At 43.2% G+C, this 19252-nt stretch overlaps 1 protein-coding gene across 1 annotated transcript in view; it reads left to right on the top strand.

Moving 5' to 3' along the window:
* Positions 1–12339: 12339 nt before the first annotated feature.
* Positions 12340–19252, top strand: part of LOC126457580 (protein takeout-like) — an 87971-nt gene continuing 81058 nt past the window's right edge. Inside the window, exons 1-2 of the mRNA XM_050094007.1 lie at positions 12340–12495; positions 18402–18494. Of these exons, the coding sequence (XP_049949964.1) occupies positions 12414–12495; positions 18402–18494 (175 nt within the window). The 5' untranslated portion in view covers positions 12340–12413. The remainder of the gene's footprint in view (positions 12496–18401; positions 18495–19252) is intronic.

The following is a 19252-nucleotide window of genomic DNA, read 5'->3' as shown; positions in this document are numbered from 1 at the left end:
GGGAATCCAAAACGTCTAAAACAGGGCTTAGGAACTCGCTGATTTTGAGCATGAACACTGGCGCCTGCTCACGCTATTGCCCATGCGCAGAGAAGTTGCGGCGTGGTGGGGAGTGAGGGAAATGGCGTGCATCATGTGGTCGCCACAACACGGAAGAAGCGTCAGCTGTGAAATAGGTGTGGGTCAGTTTTAACGGTGGTGCCATCTACTAGCAGCAATGGCGAGTCAGCATTATGTAACACCGACAGTGTCTTCGCAGTTCAATCCACAGTTCTACGGATCTCATGGGTTTATACAAAAATGATGGATTGGAATTATGTTTGATGTATCTTAATACGCTGAATACATCCACGAAGTTCAGGTTACAAAGGCTCTACATGTCTAACCACGTTAAAGAATACGTAAACAAAAAATATGAAGGAGCTATTTGAAGAGGAATAAGAAAAAACAGAATTAAGTGGGTGTGAGGTTCGGATGAAAAAAAAAAGCACTGCTTTTCTCAAAGTCCTTGCGTCCCTTCAAGAATGGTGATTCAGTGATTCAGAAAAAAAACCTGGTTGTTGAAGCTTAACATTTATGCCCACAATAGGCAGAACAATTTCGCATGGCGTTATAATACATGACAATCATGCCTGCCACACAGGTTATAGGAGACGACGTTCAGAGCCAGCTTGTAAAATCAGTGTAAAGAGATTTTGCATATTCTCTCGCTCTCAATGGGAGTGTAGATATCGCAGGCTCACAGCAGCATAAGGTTGCGTTCACACTGCCGGCCGGGCCGAGCCGAGCCTGGCCGGGCCGCCGCCCGCTCCAATATCAAACACATGGTTTTGAATTCTGGTGTTCACACTGGCGGCCGGGCCGCGCCGACACGGCGTGAGCCTCCCGGAGCCGAGCCGGCGACATCCCGAGTGTTTAATATTGCCGGCGACTTGTGACTGCACACGTCTTTTATTTTAAAATGTTACCTCACATTTCACAATCATTGAGGAAAAATTACGTTTATTATAATGATACATGCGAAATTACTTTTCTTTCATTTATTTAATCTACCGTATTTACATGCATTTACAACCTTTTTTTACATACCTTGCCAGCGATCGCGGCATTGCCGCCACTGAATAGTTCGCATTTACTTGTAAACGGAGACAGATATGAGTGTCACTGAGGGACGGAAATGTGTGCCTACCAGATGATAATGAACTGCAAAGTCATGCTGTGGCAGTTCCTTATCAGTGGAAATAGAACCACTGAGTCATAGGGCATTATCTCAAAACTCTTCGCCTATCAATCTGTCTATCTTACAAGGTAATGAAAAGAATTCTGTGAGGTCATCAGTGGCTCCACATGATGAACCATCACCACTGCCAAGCGCTGCATCATGAAGAAAAAAGAAGAAAAAAAAGTTGGAAAATTCTGAAGGAGTATTTCTGCGATTCTTCGTTGAAGGCACAGCAAGACATTACCCAAAATGACGAAGCTAATTACTTCCTAATAATTCTCAGAAGTCCCATAAACTCTCTTCCCCTCAGAGGTAAGCGTTTGTGAAATTTAAAATACAAAAGCATGACTACAATTAATTGGAGGTAGTGAATGCTGTACAAAGTTCTACTGCAAACCAAAAAGTGTGTACTAACGAATCTTACCTTATCGTTATACACAATTTTTCTTCTGCTGTTATACTTCTGGGAAAATTTGTGTTCTCTTTAGAAATTTTGTCTTGAATGTTCTGCAGCACATACTGAAATGTATTATGATTCATTCTGTAATTTGAATAAAATTTTTCAGGATAGTTTTTAAGTTCTTCAATAAAGAAAAAAACTCTCCTAAATGTCTGTCGCTATTTATGGGATGAATCCATAACCTCCTAGTTCTTCTGCATTTCAAAACTCGACGAGTTACTGCAGTCAAAACAATACCAATAAAAGAGTGAAGACATTGTTCTACACGACAGCACAGACTAGCTAAAGGCGAGCAACTGTTGACTGCAGCTGCGTTTTCTATTGACTTGCTTGTCAGCTGTCGAAGGGTGGGGATCTTTTTAAATTTATTTATTTGGCCTCCGGCCAGCCATTTAGCCAAAGAGTGGGGATTACCTTGACAGTGCAGCGCAGCCCGCCAAGGAAGAAAAAAAAAACAATGAAGAACAATGAAACGCACATCTGTGCCGATGTACAGCAGTTTCATTAACTCTCCATTATTTTTTCTGTCAAAGTAGACAACGAGACTACAGAACTGCCCTTCAGTTATCTTTTAGTTAGAAATACGAAATGTACATCATACTAATTGTAGGATGTTGATGACAAATAATTGTTTGTCTTTTGTGATGCAACGTGTGGCCAATTATAAAAGCATAGCAGATGATTGTCCAGTAGCCGAGGGAAAAATTCTTATACATTTGGATTTATCTACACAATGAGACCATTAAAATAATACGAGGGACCGACACCAGGTCTGCGCTGATCACTAGTAATTAGTTTTTTTCTATCTTGCATTATATGACTACACTAAACCAAGCTGTAACCGCGCGAACTCCGTGGCTTGCGGACGCGGCACTAACGCCACTGAGTAGCTCGCATTACTTGTGACCAGAGACAGATATCAGTATCATTACCATTTCAAAAACTTTTTGGTACTTTTAGCTACATTTCATTCCCAACAATGTATGGTCTAAAACGGATCTAACAGTAAGCTACCCGCTACATAACTTTTTCACTACAAGATTTGTAAATCAAGTGCACAACGTTGACAAATAGCATCATTTCACAATGACTGTTATGAAATATGGAAAGATAAATGATTCAATACGAAGCTAAGATGTTGCACTACCACGTGTACAAAAATCAGATTCTTTAGCCGCATACTTTCTTCAAAATCGGTTGGGATGCGTTACGAAACTAAGAAATCACGCGAAACGAAAAGTAGACTTTTTCTTTTTTCACGACTTAAATAACGCTTTTAAGGAAAAAATAAGTTCATAAAACGATGTGGCGAAGTCTTATATACCACTAAGAATTTTTAAAACATGAAAATCGGCGAAGTGGATTTTCCCCCATTTCGCCGTCCCGGCTCGGCGCGGCGCGCAGTGTGAATGCACTACTCGTCGGCCTGAGCTGGATAGGCACGAGCCGAGACTACGCGTCAGCCCGGCTCGGCCCGGCCGGCAGTGTGAACGCAGCCTAAAGACGTTCATAGCAGCGTTAAAGAGAGAGTAGGAAATGTAGTTTTGTAGTGGAATTTATTAGTCTTTGTATCTAGGGACGGAGCGCCATTTATGTAGCAAAAAGGTCAGGATTTGTACCACACCTGAATGGAAAATGATAACCTTCCAGCACCCGACTCATGATGATCTGCAGCTGGAAGTAATCGATCTGTAATATGGCAGGGAATAAAAAGTCTTCTAGATTTCCGCAAACATTTCCCTCAGGACCGATATCATCGTTAACGCGTCGCCGTACGACTCCCCGTCATTATTCCAAGCGTGAATAGTAGGAGAGAGGTGTACAGTACTCGCTGTTGCAGGACTGCACTCACCGTTTGCCTTTAGCAGAGCGCTTCATGAATTTCCACATCTGTAGATGAACTGGAGACTATTTACTAAGCAAAGTTCAGATAACTTTCATAATGTTATTCAATGTATGCATGAAACAGTTGGTTCATTAATTAATTAGAAAAGACTGAAATCACCCAATATGAAGTCTCAACGAGCAATATTGTTAAATAGTAATCACAGTGCAGAGAAAATAGATTTGATAAACACCGAAAGACAAAATTCCTATTAATTTTGTTGTTTTTGTTGTTGTCCTTGTTAAATTTGTATTACGACATAAATTTATTACAAATGAATTTATTATAAATTATTACAGTTCACGTAACGAAGTAAGATGTGTCATATTATAGACTTACAAGGCTTAGATCACAGAACAGAACTAAATTTCGCGAGGCACTCTACAGATCTTTGTCGCGACGCATCAGCTGGGAGAATCTAACCGCTTTAGTGATGGAAGCGGGAACCCAGACACTGCAACATTTGATGGGATATAATGAGGTTCTGGCTTAAAACAGATTTAAAACAAGATTGAAAACTTGACCTAAATGCTATGATACATGATAGACATACATACTGTAAAGCCGAGCGGCTGATCCCGGCGGAGGTTCGAGTCTTCCCTCGGGAATGGGTGTGTGTGTGTTTGTCCTTAGGATAATTTAGGTTAAGTAATGTGTAAGCTTAGGGACTGATGACCTTAGGAGTTAAGTCCCGTACGATTTCACACACATTTGAACATACTGGAAAGCAATCTGTGACTAAACACAAAATTAGTGTAAGAAACATAAAATAAGTTCACGAAAGCTGTACTAAGTGAGATTATCACTAACCTTAATGTAGACGAGCAGCCGTCATACTTTGGAAGCATACCGACCGGCCGAAATCGTTTTCTGGTCGAGTATTCCAGCAAACAATATAGACGTACTTTGTTAACAGTGTTAAGCAATTACTGTCTGTCAGTACGTACTGTTGTGTTAATTATGAGAAATGGTGGTAACGTACGCCACAGGGTTTATGGAAAACCTGTAGACACTGACCAATACCTGTGAAATCTTTCAAATCATTTCGCGAGACAGAAAAGGGGTACGATCAATATGCTCGTAACGAACATAAGTCAAACATGTGAGCCCAGCACCACGACCGAGATGCAACAAATGACAAGCGTTCTAAGGAACAAAGTGAACTCCATCAGTTGCATAAGAAGTTCTACGAGACCTAACACCAGGTGGCCGGCCGAAGTGGCCGTGCGGTTAAAGGCGCTGCAGTCTGGAGCCGCAAGACCGCTACGGTCGCAGGTTCGAATCCTGCCTCGGGCATGGATGTTTGTGATGTCCTTAGGTTAGTTAGGTTTAAGTAGTTCTAAGTTCTAGGGGACTAATGACCTCAGCAGTTGAGTCCCATAGTGCTCAGAGCCATTTGAACCATTTGAACACCAGGTGTAGCGACACGTTGGAAAGATGACTGTCGGGTGCGGCCTTTCAGCCGTACATCCCCAATGTTACCGACTCAATGGACCTCATATTGCGCAAACAGTGCGCCCAATCATTTACAAATCGACCTAGAAGACCAGAGAATATCTTAGTTTGTAAAGAAGAAAAGGGACCCACTCGCAATGCCAGATGGATAATGCACACCGTCTACACGTGTAAAGGTCTTTGTTGGAGTGACCAAATGACCCATTATACCAGGATCACCGAACGTAGACCGATACAGTTGGAGAAACCAACCGTGGTGGACCATGCGCTGTGTGAGACAGATAGTGCACTAATATTTAACAACAAGCAGACTCTCCCTGTTCACATAAGCCACTGACATTCATAAACACGGCAATTTGACAAGGATATCAAATTAAAATTATTAATGAGTAATCTCCAGTAATTACAGTCTACGACTCAGCCTCAAGGTGAAGGGATCCTGGATTTCTGTGCTGCAGCGAAAGACGGTTGCATTTAACAAGGCATAAACACAGCGTCAGTGACCAATGAGAGAACTTCAGACGTTGATGCGACAATTACATAACAGGTGGTTACTGATGGAGGTCCATTGCGGGCTGCAGTTATCGTATGGCAGCAAAACTTGGTAGATGTGCAAAAGCGTTAATGCGGAACTGATTTACGCTGGAAAAAATTAGTTCAAATTTGGGCCAACACGTGAAAGTCTGGCGCCGTACAGCATCTCTTGAACGTCTCTAGTGCTCATATTGAACAAATTGTGTAAGCGGCAGTTAATAAAATCAGTTTTATGCCTTTATCTGTTGTTTGACCTTTTCTGCGCACGTCCAGTTCCTAATTCATTACATTTCGAAACATTAATTATATACATCTGTCTTGCACTCACAGTGCTATATTGCAGCTGGTGGCCAAGACAGGAACTTTTTTTCCCCGTATAAATTAGTTCCGCGTTAACGCATTTGAATATCTACTAAGCTTCGCTGCCATACGACAGTAACAGTCACAGTGGACCTCTGTGACGATCTGCATTATTTATAACCACCCGGTGTAATCTCAGGCAGTAGGCTCTACACCAGTCCGCCACCAGCAAGGAGGGTGAAGTCTTGACAAAGCCAGCCACTCGTACAGGCAAAACGTCAGAGATGTCATCAGAGCCGGCCGAAGTGGCCGTGCGGTTAAAGGCGCTGCAGTCTGGAACCGCAAGACCGCTACGGTCGCAGGTTCGAATCCTGCCTCGGGCATGGATGTTTGTGATGTCCTTAGGTTAGTTAGGTTTAGCTAGTTCTAAGTTCTAGGGGACTAATGACCTCAGCAGTTGAGTCCCATAGTGCTCAGAGCCATTTGAACCATTTTTTTGTCATCAGATACAGGGGGTTGCATAAGCGGGTATACCCGTAGGTACACTATATTTTTTTCCGTTCTAACATCGTTTTTCTATTCTTTCAGTTATTCAGATAATCAGGCCTCGAAATGTAAACAACGACCAGCGGAAGTGGATACTTAAGACACGGAATGCTGAATAGGTGCAACAGAAATGGACAGAAGAATTCAATACACTTACACGAAGCAGGCTACCAATTTACAGGTCGCACGACAAATTTGATCGAGCTGCGTCTATCTGTAATGTGGCTAAGAGCGGTTACTATCCAAATCAAATTCTAGTTGCTCAGGCATTTATCCAAACACCAAGGAAATAAAAAATGAGTGCCTGTATTCAATTAGACGTTTTCCGTGCATCCATGTGTCGTCTAATCCAATATTTCGGTTTGCAAGTGTATCGTCAATATGGCATCACGGATTACTAGAGGATGATCCAGATCACCGTTTAGAATTCAGCGAGATTCCTTTGTATGAAGAAGTGCAGAATGATGGCGTAATTAGCAAATTTTTTTGGTCTGTTGAAGCGAATTTTGAGCTGTCAGACGCTGTTAATGGGCATAACTGGGTGTACTATACCACAGAAAATCTCCATGCAGTAATTGAAAAGCAACTGAATCAACCTGAGTTTACGTTTCGGACGCGCCTTTAACGTCAAGCTATCTTTGGGCTTGCCCTTTTTTTCTCATAGAGCTGTTGTCCTCGACACCTAACTTGAGATGCTACAGGATATCGATATTTCACAGTTATGTATACAGTCCGCCCCCGGTAGGTGAGTAGTCAGTGCGACAGAATGTCAATCCTAAGGGCCCGGATTCGATTCCCGGCTGGGTCGGAGATTTTCTCCGCTAAGGGACCGGGTGTTGTGTTGTCCTAATCATCATCATTTCATACCCATCGACGCACAAATCACCGAAGTGGCATCAAATCGAAAGACTTGCACCCGGCGAACGGTCTACCCGACGGGAGGCCCTAGTCACGCGACATTCATTCACTCATTCGTTACGTATACAGGAGGGTAATGAAGAGTTCTACTTCCACAGTGCGTAGTAGTGGTGGCACACTCGTCCACCAGTTGGGGCACTCAAAGGTGTGAGCCCGCTAGACCTCAAGCTGTCTAACAGAAACCATAACGAGCACCGAGGGACCATCTGCGTGGAATTGCTTGCGCATTACGAAGCTGATAGTGACAATTTTTTGTCGAACATCGTCACAGGCGATGAAAAGTGGGTTAATCACCTCAATCCAAAAAAAAAAAAAACAACAACTCCATAATAATTCAAGGCCTCACACACGTCTCCGTACCCGAGAGGAGCTCACTAAACTTCACATACCGTTCTTCCACAGCCCGAGTCTCACACCTTCCGATTTCCATCTGTTTGGCCCATTGTAGCTGTCATAATAAAAATTTCGATAGCAAAGGTTCCCGTCCAGTGTACCTAACAAATGCTCTGACCAGAGGCGGTTTGCCCCTATAGCAATTGTAGTATATGGCACGCTCCACTTGATTTCAGGGACCTCATACTATTTTTTCTGGTGACACATACTGTCTGTTGACTTTCGCCTCGTGATATTTGTCCGACGTCTGAAGGGCGGGGGAGAGGAGAGCGGTGCATAAGAAGGTATACAGTACATATTATTATTATTGTGCATGAGGAGCGTTGAATAAGTAATGCAACATATTTTTTATGAAAGCAGGTTGGTTTTATTCAGGATTACAATACGCTATATTATTCCCCACTCTTGTGACTAGCCGCACGGGGTAGCCGCGCGGTCTCAGGCGTCTTGTCAGGGTCCGCGCTGCTCCCCCCGTCGGAGCATTTGTTAGGTACACTGGACGGGAACCTTTGTTATCGAGGTTTTTATTACGACAGCTACTGACGTTTCCACTATTACTGAGTACGCTTTGTTGAGTGGTTCCGCCAGTGAGAGAACATTGCTGAACATGGGGCTTCGCAGCAGACAATTGTAATGCGTGTGTTTTTATCTTAACCCTTTTATCTTGACCCGACAACTTCGTAGCGGCTCTCCAGCTTTATGGGTCTACTGACAGGCAACCCCTTGATTGCGAGATCGCAAAAGGCCAATGATGTTTATGGCATTCGACGCCCTAATTATTGACCACTATGCAACTACAATACAGGGTGTTTCAAAATGAAGATATCGGTTTTAAGGCGTTGTAGCATTTATTACGTTCCAATTGCAATTGTAAATAATACACTAAATGAAAGAGCAACTCAGTTTTGTTTGTATACCTGTGCGCAATGGGAATAGTATGAAACGACAAAGAGTGACTGAAAAACGTGTTGAACGAGTGTGAGTCTTTCACGCTTAGCCCCATGAAATACTCCCGCGGAAAATTTATGGGCCTTTCTTTTTCGGTGAATCAACTGTAACTGATGTTTCTTATCTTGATGTGCTACAGATATGGCCCGTGCCTCAAACCGAAGAAGTTGAACAACACACGTTTATTTGGGAGCAAGATGGTGCGCCGCCTCTCTGGCACAACCCAGTACGCGACTGAGTAAACGCGTTGTACCCGACCGGTGGATTGGGCGCAAGGGGCCGGTTGACACAACATTTTATGCATCACCTTCACGTTCACACACGATCTGACGCCAACATGTGTATGTGCCTCCTATAGCAGCTGATCTATCCGACTGTACAAACAGTGTTATTGCAACAGTTACTCCTGACAAATTGATCAAGGTTCCGGAACAACTCGCCCATGTGTTTCTCTTTCACTTGGTGTATTATTTATAATTTAAGGTGAATGTAATATCTGCTACAAAGCCTTAAAACCCGTGCATTCATTTTAAAACACCTGTATTAGTTGCTAACGGCAACAGGGGGCGAGACTGGAGGCATCCAACGCTGAGAAATAGCATGATACTGTAGAGCGTAGCTGAAGTGCTTGCGCTACGGTCGCAGGTTCGAATCCTGCCTCGGGCATGGATGTGTATGGTGTGCTTAGGTTGGTTAGGTTTAAGTAGTTCTAAGTTCTAGGGGACTGATGACGTCATATGTTAGGTACCATAGTGCTCAGAGCCATTTGAACCATTTTTAAAGTGCTTAGTCGGACTAGTAATTCACAACAGTGCTACAGTGCCAGTGGTGTTGATACAAAGCAGAACAACGGCAACGATAAACAAAGCGAACATTGCAGTATATCTACAACCATCTGTCGAAGTTGAAATTTTGTCAGAAAAGGACCCAAGGAGTCTGGCAGAGTGATAAAGGTGTGGCAGACGAAATATTAGCGTTTATGCAAGACGAGTCAGTGGAATGTGTGATGTCGTATACGCTCCACAGTGCGGCTAATGATGACATGCGTTCTTAACAAGTGACGACGATATTGAAACAGATATCAAGCCATGTAGCTCATCATCCTTGTCGGGCAGGGAGCCACAAACCCCGTCTCCAGTGAAACATAGAAAGGAGCAGATACCAAACGTAATTACGTACATGGAAGAGCAACCGCATTATAGCAAAGAAAAAATTGTGAACAGATTTCGAATAATCCGTAGCAATATGACCTGTAGTGCATAAGAAAAACTATGGATATTCAAGGAAGGACGAAGCAATTTGTTACAAAAACAGCTGTTTTTGCGTTTCAAGAATGGCCGATAGAATTTGCAGGATGTGCATGATACTGACTTACTAAGTTATGCACCTCAGATTGTGCGCGACAAGGATTACAGTGACTTCAATGGAAGCAGTAGTTGGTTGCATAACTCCAAATAGTGCTATAGAATTGGAAGACATAACGAAATTTCAAACAAAGTGTCAACTTGACGATGTACAGCAAATTACGGAATAGGCACGAAAATTTGTATATGTCACAAACAAACATATCCCATCGTTCAGTAAGGATTTTTTTTTTTCAACTCTGACCAATCTGGATTTGAAGAGGAAATTAGAAGTACCAAAGAGTTTATCAAGACAACTAACACGAATGCCTTAACGCATTCGTATACAATTTGCCGAATGTTAATCTGGATGGCAAATTGGGTGGAAAGTTATTTATTGTGCTGCGAGATATTGGGGGTGTTCTGCTCCCTACGATTGTTTTCCGTGTGCTTGATCTTGCAAGGGCGGCATGGAACATTTACGTCTCAGCAAGAGTGGGAAAGTGGGCGTAAGAGAACTACAACTACGGTATGAGCACTGCTTTTGGCCAATAGCTGTTAGTAAATTACTTTTGCTCGAATCCTGGTCCGCGTCTAAAAATAGTACTTCTTTAGAGCGAAGTATCCCTCCCGGGAAGTGTGTGGCACTGCAGTTCATGCCACCTGGAACCACTGGACAAATTCAGCCTCTGGATGTTTGTTTCTCCCGTGCCTATAAAACTTTAACGCACTGTGTGGGACTACGTCTTAAAGGATACACAGTTTCACATTAAGCTCCACGACATACTGTTTCACAGTTGGTTGCAGGCCATCACTTTCCATCAGTTCTCATCATTCGATTAGACCAATATCATTGTAATTGCATTCTTTAAGATTGGATACCTCGCTGCACGTCCTGCATTGCTTGTAACTCCCAAGGAATTCGCCTTAGGACTTGACGGTTGGAAACTTTGTCATCAGCTTTTCATTCCGTGTTCATGGTGTAAGTTAATGGTTTGTTTTGAACGTTTCTTGAATGTCAACGATGTCCGTTTTGCGAAGTGTAGTGTAGTACATGCATCCAATAGAAGGTTGATCCCTGCACCTCCCGGACATTTATTTTCTATTGCCCTCCTCATGCACATGATGAGCCATTAGCAGCTGTCATAGCTGTTAACATAATACAGTAGAGCGTCGATTATCCGAACGTCGGTCAACCGAACGACCGCTTAACCGAACTGTGTACTCGCTCGCACCTGTTACTCTCCCACCCTACCGTCCATCATCCCCCTGACTCCCAAACCAAGTTTCCCACAGTAGTCGCCGCACTGGGCCACCGCTGGCGGAACATTGCTTCTAATGGGGCCTTCACAAGGCTCTGCTGACCGGCCAAGCCGCCAGTCGCTGTGTTTCAACAATCAGCACACTTCTGTCGGCTTGGCACTGGCAGCAGAAGTAGCGGCAGTATCAAAGCTATTCACAGCAACAGCTTACAGAGTTGAGGCGTGCCGCTCCGCGCAGTTTGAAGGATTGCGCGCCCCCAAGAAGAGCTTCTCACGGTGCAGTCACCTTCTGTTCTCTGTTACGACCACTTGTGTGCTGCTGCGGGAAGAAGTGAACTTGACGATAGGAAATGCTTAAACGTAAACGTGTTGTCCTTTCTCTGAGGGACAAGTACGAGATTATTAAAAGGTTAGAAGAAGGTGAATCTGCAACCACTTTATCCAATGAGTACAAGGTGGGGAAGTCGACAATTACGGATATAAAAAAACAAAAGACGAGCATAGCAAATTTTATAGCTATGCATGATTCTACTGATGGATCAACAAGCCGTAAAACTACGAATATCTGTAATGAAAAAAGTACGTGACTTATCTGCTCGTAAGCGTGTAGGCTTGGTTAGACAGACCAAAATAAAAGATTTTTTTAAACGTTAATTTTGTATACTGTGTGTATTGTTCATGCAAAATGCGTATGTAATATGTATATATTTTTATTTAATAAATTGTACCACATACTATATATTTCTACTGAAGTTGCCTTTGTATGTTACTTTGTAATACTAAAAGAGATGCCTGTTTTTATGAATAAATTTACTGTGCAGTACTTCTTTTTGGCAAGTAAACATGTACAGTTCGATTATCCGAACAAACCAGTTTTCCGAACACCCATGTCCCCCAATTACTTCGGATAATCGACGCTCTACTGTACTTTCAAATGAGCCTTACTAAAGGCTGAACATGTGACCTCGCGCGCAAGGGGTTTCTGGTGTGTTGTTCTCCGCGCGCCTGGCAGGTCGGCCGCCCGCCTAGCGCTGGCTATTTAAGTGGCTGCGGCTGCGCGGCGCGCGACTCACTCTCGCTGCGGACTGCCCGAGACGCGGCCAGTGTTACCAGGAGCCCACGCCCATCAGCTGCCCGTCGCGGCACCATGAGGATCGCGTTGCTCGCCTGCCTGCTGGCGCCAGTCCTGGCTGCCTCCCGCAACAGGCCGGGGCCCGTCTCCAGTCTGCGTGAGTACAACGCTGCCGTCTCGTCTCGTTAGCGTGCTCGTATGACTGAACACAGGGTGTGACATGCAGGGACCTCGCTTAATGTTTCTCTACGTCCTAAGCAAGTAGTCTCGCATTTGCTTACCTGAAGTTTACGTTACTGTGCAGCGTGGAGCACTACGGGAAGATTGTGTTTAACGTATAACTGCATAGTGCCTGGTTGCCAAAATGAAAGCAGTGGTGCATGTAAGACTCGCTGCCACAATTTCCATAAATTTGGGTAACTGGTTCTAAGGCAACAAGTTGCACGTTAGTTCGTGGTGTTCAAGTTCTGTACGGGCACTGTGTGACCCGATAAATTATCTAGGTCTCATTTTTCGTTAACGTTTTTAAACTTGCAATTCTGAGTCCACCATATGAATGTGCCAGTGCAATGTGGAGTCCCTTTTTGGGTGCTAGTCCTGTAATCAGTGAGGGTAACACCTCTTCAGTCCCAAATCATTGAAACTAGGGCCATTCCCGCTGCCAACGGCCTTCACATTTTCACTGTGTTATGAAATAATCCGGGGCACCACTTTCACCGTTGTTTGGTTATGCATTCACTTCCCGTCTATTTGTTTGAGAGCATGTTCAAAATACAGGCCTCCGAATTTTTTATATGAAAACTCTTACAGGTTTTTAAATAAAACAAACGATATTAACATTCTACAATCTACATGTTTATTCTTCGCCGGCCGCTGTGGCCGAGCGGTTCTAGGTGCTCCAATCCGCAACCGCGCTGCTGCTACGGTCGCAGGTTCGAATTCCGCCTCGGGCATGGATGTGTGTGATGTCCTTAGGTTAGTTAGGTTTAAGTAGTTCTAAGTCTAGGGGACCGATGACCTCAGATGTTAAGTCCCATAGTGCTTAGAGCCATTTGAACCATTTTTTGTTTATTCTTCAAGTCTACATATTTATAACCATCTGCCGTTAATGTTCTCCGCATTGTAGCGTATAACATGGCGGTGTGTAACATAACTCTGTCGGTGCGTGAGAAACAGCGTGCTGTAATCGAGTTTCGTATTCGAAGAGTTCGTCCACACGTAGAGCAACCTATCCTTCAGCATGACAATGCCAGACCACATACGAGAGCTGCAACAATTCGATGCCTTGGGTTCATCGTCATCGAGCGTCTTCCATACAGTACCCACTCGGCCACATCCGATTTGCAATTCATTCCAAAACTTAGGTAACATCTTCGAGGACTTCACTTTGATAATGATGGAGCGGCGCAAGCTGAGGTGAGGTTTTGGCTCTCTCAACAACGTCGAACATTCTACAATGACGGTATCAACAAACTGGCCTCTCGTTGGGAGAAATGTCTTAGTCGCCATCGTAACTGTTGAGAAAAAAAACATGTAGACATGAAGAACAAAGATGCAGAATGTTAATAACGTTTGTTTTATTTAAAAAAACTTTAAGAGTTTTCACATAAAAAAATCGTGGGAATTGGTTTCCAGCACGCCCGCGTACCATTCATTAATAATCTGATATGCAAGTAAGGTTAACAGATGATGCTGAAAAAGTCTACATTCTTCGACTTTGGTCGATAGTCTCCACTTCTGGTACCCATTCGCCAAAGTGTTCTCTCAACTGCAATGTTTAACGCCAGTTATGATATCCCCTGTGAAATGATACGCTTGCAAAACCCAAGTCGGATGAAATGTTGTGTGGTGGCATTGTATGACCGTACTATGAGTTTGTTGTATTACTTCAATGGTCAAGGCACCACCCTGATGGCCGGAAAGTGCCATCCTCTGTTGACATCACCAGATTTGAATTCACTTACCCAGAAACAAAATTTTCATTGATACCACAGATTGTCCAAGTGCATTTCTTATGTGTCACTGTTTAGTCACGAAGAGATGTTCTATCATTTAGTGGAGTGGAACCAACCACTAAAATACCTCTTTAAATGCTTTCCACACCCAAACAAGCAGTGTTACGCTGATATGTGGTATTCCTTGACTGGAGAGTCTTTACCTCCTGCAAAGTAAATAGTGAAAGTATGAGTCTTAAACTACGTAAATAACCTTTTTATATCTGTTGGACACACCAGACGGACTGCTGCCTTCGACATTCGTGGTGTCTCTCTTCTAATTATGTTACTTCATAAATCCATACCACACTGTTGAGGGACAATCAAGAACCCCTTCGCTGTATGTAGTTCCTTGACCTTTTAGTTGTAAGATCAATCTGGTAAATGGATACCCTAATGTCTTCTTCTACAGTATTGACTCGAGACTTATGTCGAATGCACTGTCCACCATAAACCTGTATGAATTACTGTTTACGTACATCCTCCAAGAAACCGGATAATGTAGACGATAATTCAGTTAAGTCAAGTACTATGATTCATGAGTACTGAACATTTCAAGAGTCTTGCTACAAGTCTTCGATAACATTTTTTGCAAAGATCGTGGACAGATGGCATTTCCGCAGGCATTTTAGTTACGACAACTATGTCACGACCAAATTCGATATTTACTGCTACAGAGATCTGAGCAAGTTTCTCTCCTCCAGGGTTTGCATTACTTTATTCAATAGTTTCAATTCGTTCTGCCTTCCACTACTAGCCTTTTGCAGAAGGAACTAATTTTCACTTTACGCCAAAACCGATTGAGACTTAATAAATCGAGAACACGCTACGGTCGCAGGTTCGAATCCTGCCTCAGGCATGAATGTGTGTGATGTCCTTAGGTTAGTTAGGTTTAATTAGTTCTAAGTTCTAGGCGACTGATGACCTCAGAAGTGAAGTCGCATAGTGCTGAGAGCCATTTGAACCATTTTGAACTACTATGACTGAAGGTTACTCATGTATAGTTTTCATTTGTTTTCTTCACCATCCTTGCACTACTAGTTGTGGTGTTAGGATTCATTGCGCCAGTCTCTTTTGTCCCAATATTTTCCTTGTCGACGCTCTATTAAGCTAAGAGTACAAACTTCTCCATCCCCTAGTGCTGTTGTGCATTATCCTTTTCACATGCATTTAACTTAATATTCCCGAAATAAAACCAGGCTGCTCGACTTGGTAAACGCCCAAACGTCTCGTCCTGTAAGGCATTCACTATACTGGTTCCATCTGACACCTTTCACTTTCAACTGCTGTTTCTGAAAGTGGTGGCGTCTTCGTTTCTTGGGACTCAACTTGCGCTTCTCCATCAACTTTTCTTTCGCCTTGGAAAATAAATACAGCAAACTATACTCTTTTGTTGTTGCCTTATACTACCTGACGAATGTTCACTGATGTTGTCAGATACAATATATCGTAATACATGAATGAATCACAGGAAAAGTATGGAGCTTTCCTCCAGACCTTCTCTTATTTCTATCAGTATTTCTGGTTTTTGGTTTTCGACAGATAGCAAAGTTTTGCTCTAGAATATTTACTCATCACTTTTGCAAGCTCAGTCCAGCACTGCCTACATCGCTTTTCGTTTAGTTCACTTAGCCGTGATAAGACACTTTCCTTTTCTCAGGCACTACAATCAGTTACTTGCAATACATATCACATCATGAACCATCAACATCATTTAGATAACACACAGCTGTCACTAAATCTTCGCCGTTACGATAAAATCCGGGCGATCTTGCTTAGAGGTAACGTAATGCCTTAAAGCATACAATAAACTGATCTTTCAATGACGGATTAATCTATCGCAGTTCGCTTATACATCTACAATTATAACTTTTTTTTTAAGTCTTCGCATTTTTTGTCTGACCTAAAATTTCATAATACACAATTTTATATCTACTCTCCATGATGAATTCATAACAGGCCATGATGACCTTTATAGCTTTACTTGCACGGACGTTTAATACAATGGAGTCTACCAGGTATTCTACGTAAATTTCAAAAATTGTAACGTCTGTTCTTGTTTGACATTCACTACTGGCCATTAAAATTACTACACCACGAAGATGTCGTGCTACAGACGCGAAATTTAACCGACAGGAAAAAGATGCTGTGATATGCAAATAATTAGCTTTTCAGAGCATTCACACAACGTTGGCGCCGGTGGCGACACCTATAACGTGCTGACATGAGGAAAGTTTCCAACCGATTTCTCATACACAAACAGCAGTTGACCGGCGTTGCCTGGTGAAACGTTGTTGTGATTCCTCGTGTAAGGAGAATAAATGCGTACCATCCCGTTTCCGACTTTGATAAAGGTCGGATTGTGGACTATCGCGATTGCGGTTTATCGTATCGTGACTCTGCTGCTCGCGTTGGTCGAGATCCAATGACTGTTAGCTGAATATGGAATCGGTGGGTTCAGGAGGGTAATATGGAACGCCGTGCTGGATCCCGACGGTCTCGTATCACTAGCAGTCGAGATAACAGGTATCTTATCCGCACGGCTGTAACGGATCGTGCAGCCACGTCGCGATTCCTGAGTCAACAGATGGGGACGTTTGCAAGACAACAACGATCTGCACGAACAGTTCGACGACGTTTGCAGCAGCATGGACTATCAGCTCGGAGACCATGGCTGCGGCTACCCTTGACGCTGCATCACAGACAGCAGCGTCTGCGATGGTGTACTCAACGACGAACCTGGGTGCACGAATGGCAAAACTTCATTTTTTCGGATGAATCCAGGTTCCGTTTACAGCATCATGATGGTGGCATCCGTGTTTGGCGACATCGCGGTGAACGCACATTGGAAGCGTGTATTCGTCATCGCCATACTGACGTATCACCCGGCATGATGGTATGGGGTGCCATTGGTTACACGTCTCGGTCACCTCTTTTTCGCACTGACGGCACTTTTACAGTGGACGTTACATTTCAGATGTGCTACGACCCGTGGCTCTACCCTTCATTCGATCCCTGCGAAACCCTACATTTTAGTAGGATAAAGCATGACCGCATGTTGCAGGTCCTGTACGGGCCTTTCTGCATACAGAAAATGTTCGACTGCTGTCCTGGCCAGCACATTCTCCAGGTCTCTCACCAACTGAAAACGTGTGGTCAATAGTGGCCGAGCAACTGGCTCGTCACAATACGCCAGTCACTACTCTTGAAGAATTGTGGTATCGTGTTGAAGCTGCATGGGCAGCTGTACCTGACAACCTGTTTGACTCAATGCTCAGGCGAATCAAGGCCGTTATTGCGGCCAGAGGTGGTTGTTCTGGGTACTTATTTCTCAGGATCTATGCACCCAAATTGCGTGAAAATGTAATCACATGTCAGTTCTAGTGTAATATATTTGTCTAATGAATACCCGTTTATCACCTGCATTTCTCCTTGGTGTAGCAATTTTAATGGCCAGTAGTGTATATCTCGCAAAGCTTGGCTACTCTTCGGCCGATTGGTGTCATGTTAGAAGATAAAAATTGGTATTTTTCAAAAACCGCCATTAGCTGAGTGACCTGTACCTAAATTAGTGTCAGTTATGTTTTTGCAAATGGATTACTTGTTTAACACCTTCTCCCCACCATTTGCCCCCAATACCTGTGTACCATAGTAAGCATTTGCCTCATGTTCTAACGTACAGCGAAGACGTCCTTTGCAAGTCTCTTTATCCACAAGAACATTTAGGCACCGGAAGCCCAACTAGTAAACAGCTTTCCCTGCTTGGACAGAGTCCAGTGACCTCCACCCGAGGTTGGAGCAGGTCATTAAGAACATTGTATATGAAAATGACATTCTCCCTGGTAGAAACGCTCAGATTGCCACGGTAAGAGGTACAACTAACTTCCTCGTTTCTTGTTTCCAACGTACCAGCGAGACACCTTCCCGATGAAACACGTCACCGTGAAAATTCTTCCTTCAGTATTCCAGCATCTTCCATCCATAATAAAGCAGAATTAGCTGTCACGCCAGTATGCTTACTTAATGTACAGGTCGACCCTGTACTGACCAAAATTCATTTCTGTTTCAGCCGACTGGATTGAAGTTTGTGGCAGAAACGACCCAGACCTTAACTTGTGCATCAAGGATAAATTAGTCAAGAACATACGCAAAGCAAAAGACGGTGAGTACTCATTAGTGGTTTTCACGTAGTTGCTAGGCTCTATATTACGCTACATAACACCAAAAAATCCGCTAACACGCTGAAATGTATTTCTTTTTGGTTTCCAAGGATTCTAAATAACTTGATTACACATCGCAATACTTATTGAAAATTGTGTCTTTCGCGTTACTTGCGCATTTTAGAAACTATGAAATAATGTGGAAATCTACTTTCACTTTTACATAAAATAAGTTCTACTTTTTAGAAGAAACTTTCCAGACTTACTTCATTTCTGGAACGCTTCTTCTAAAAAGTGGAATTTATTTGACGTAAAAGTGAGCTGATACTTTTCTAGATACGGAATCCGTTAGCTAAGTTTCAACAACTGCTACGATATGAATTTGCTCTTTCGTGTACTTACTTGAGAGTTAACCGTCGATAATCACTTCAATTGTGCAAATACAATTTCGGCTACTCTTCCCATTTTAATGGTGCCATTGGCCTTGACGGCCGTTACGTTACCGACATCTTGGAGGGAAAAATATTTTCTCACGAGTTCCATTTATGAGACTTAGTTTTTCACAAATATTTCTAGCTACAGAATATGGTAATCACAGGCGAGTTCCACTGTGTCCGTGTTGTAAATGCGGTATCTCTGGAAAGGGCTCGATCAAATACACTAGGTGATTTCGAGAGCTTTCGCTCACACGGCTACCTGGGACAAGGACACGCCTTGAGAAAAAAATTGTAAATCGATATAAGTAGGAGAATCCATAAGT

Source organism: Schistocerca serialis, chromosome 2 (assembly GCF_023864345.2).
Source record: "Schistocerca serialis cubense isolate TAMUIC-IGC-003099 chromosome 2, iqSchSeri2.2, whole genome shotgun sequence".
Lineage (NCBI taxonomy): Eukaryota > Metazoa > Arthropoda > Insecta > Orthoptera > Acrididae > Schistocerca > Schistocerca serialis.
The sequence above is the reverse complement of the archived record's forward strand: the minus strand, read 5'-3'. Positions and strand labels throughout refer to the sequence as shown.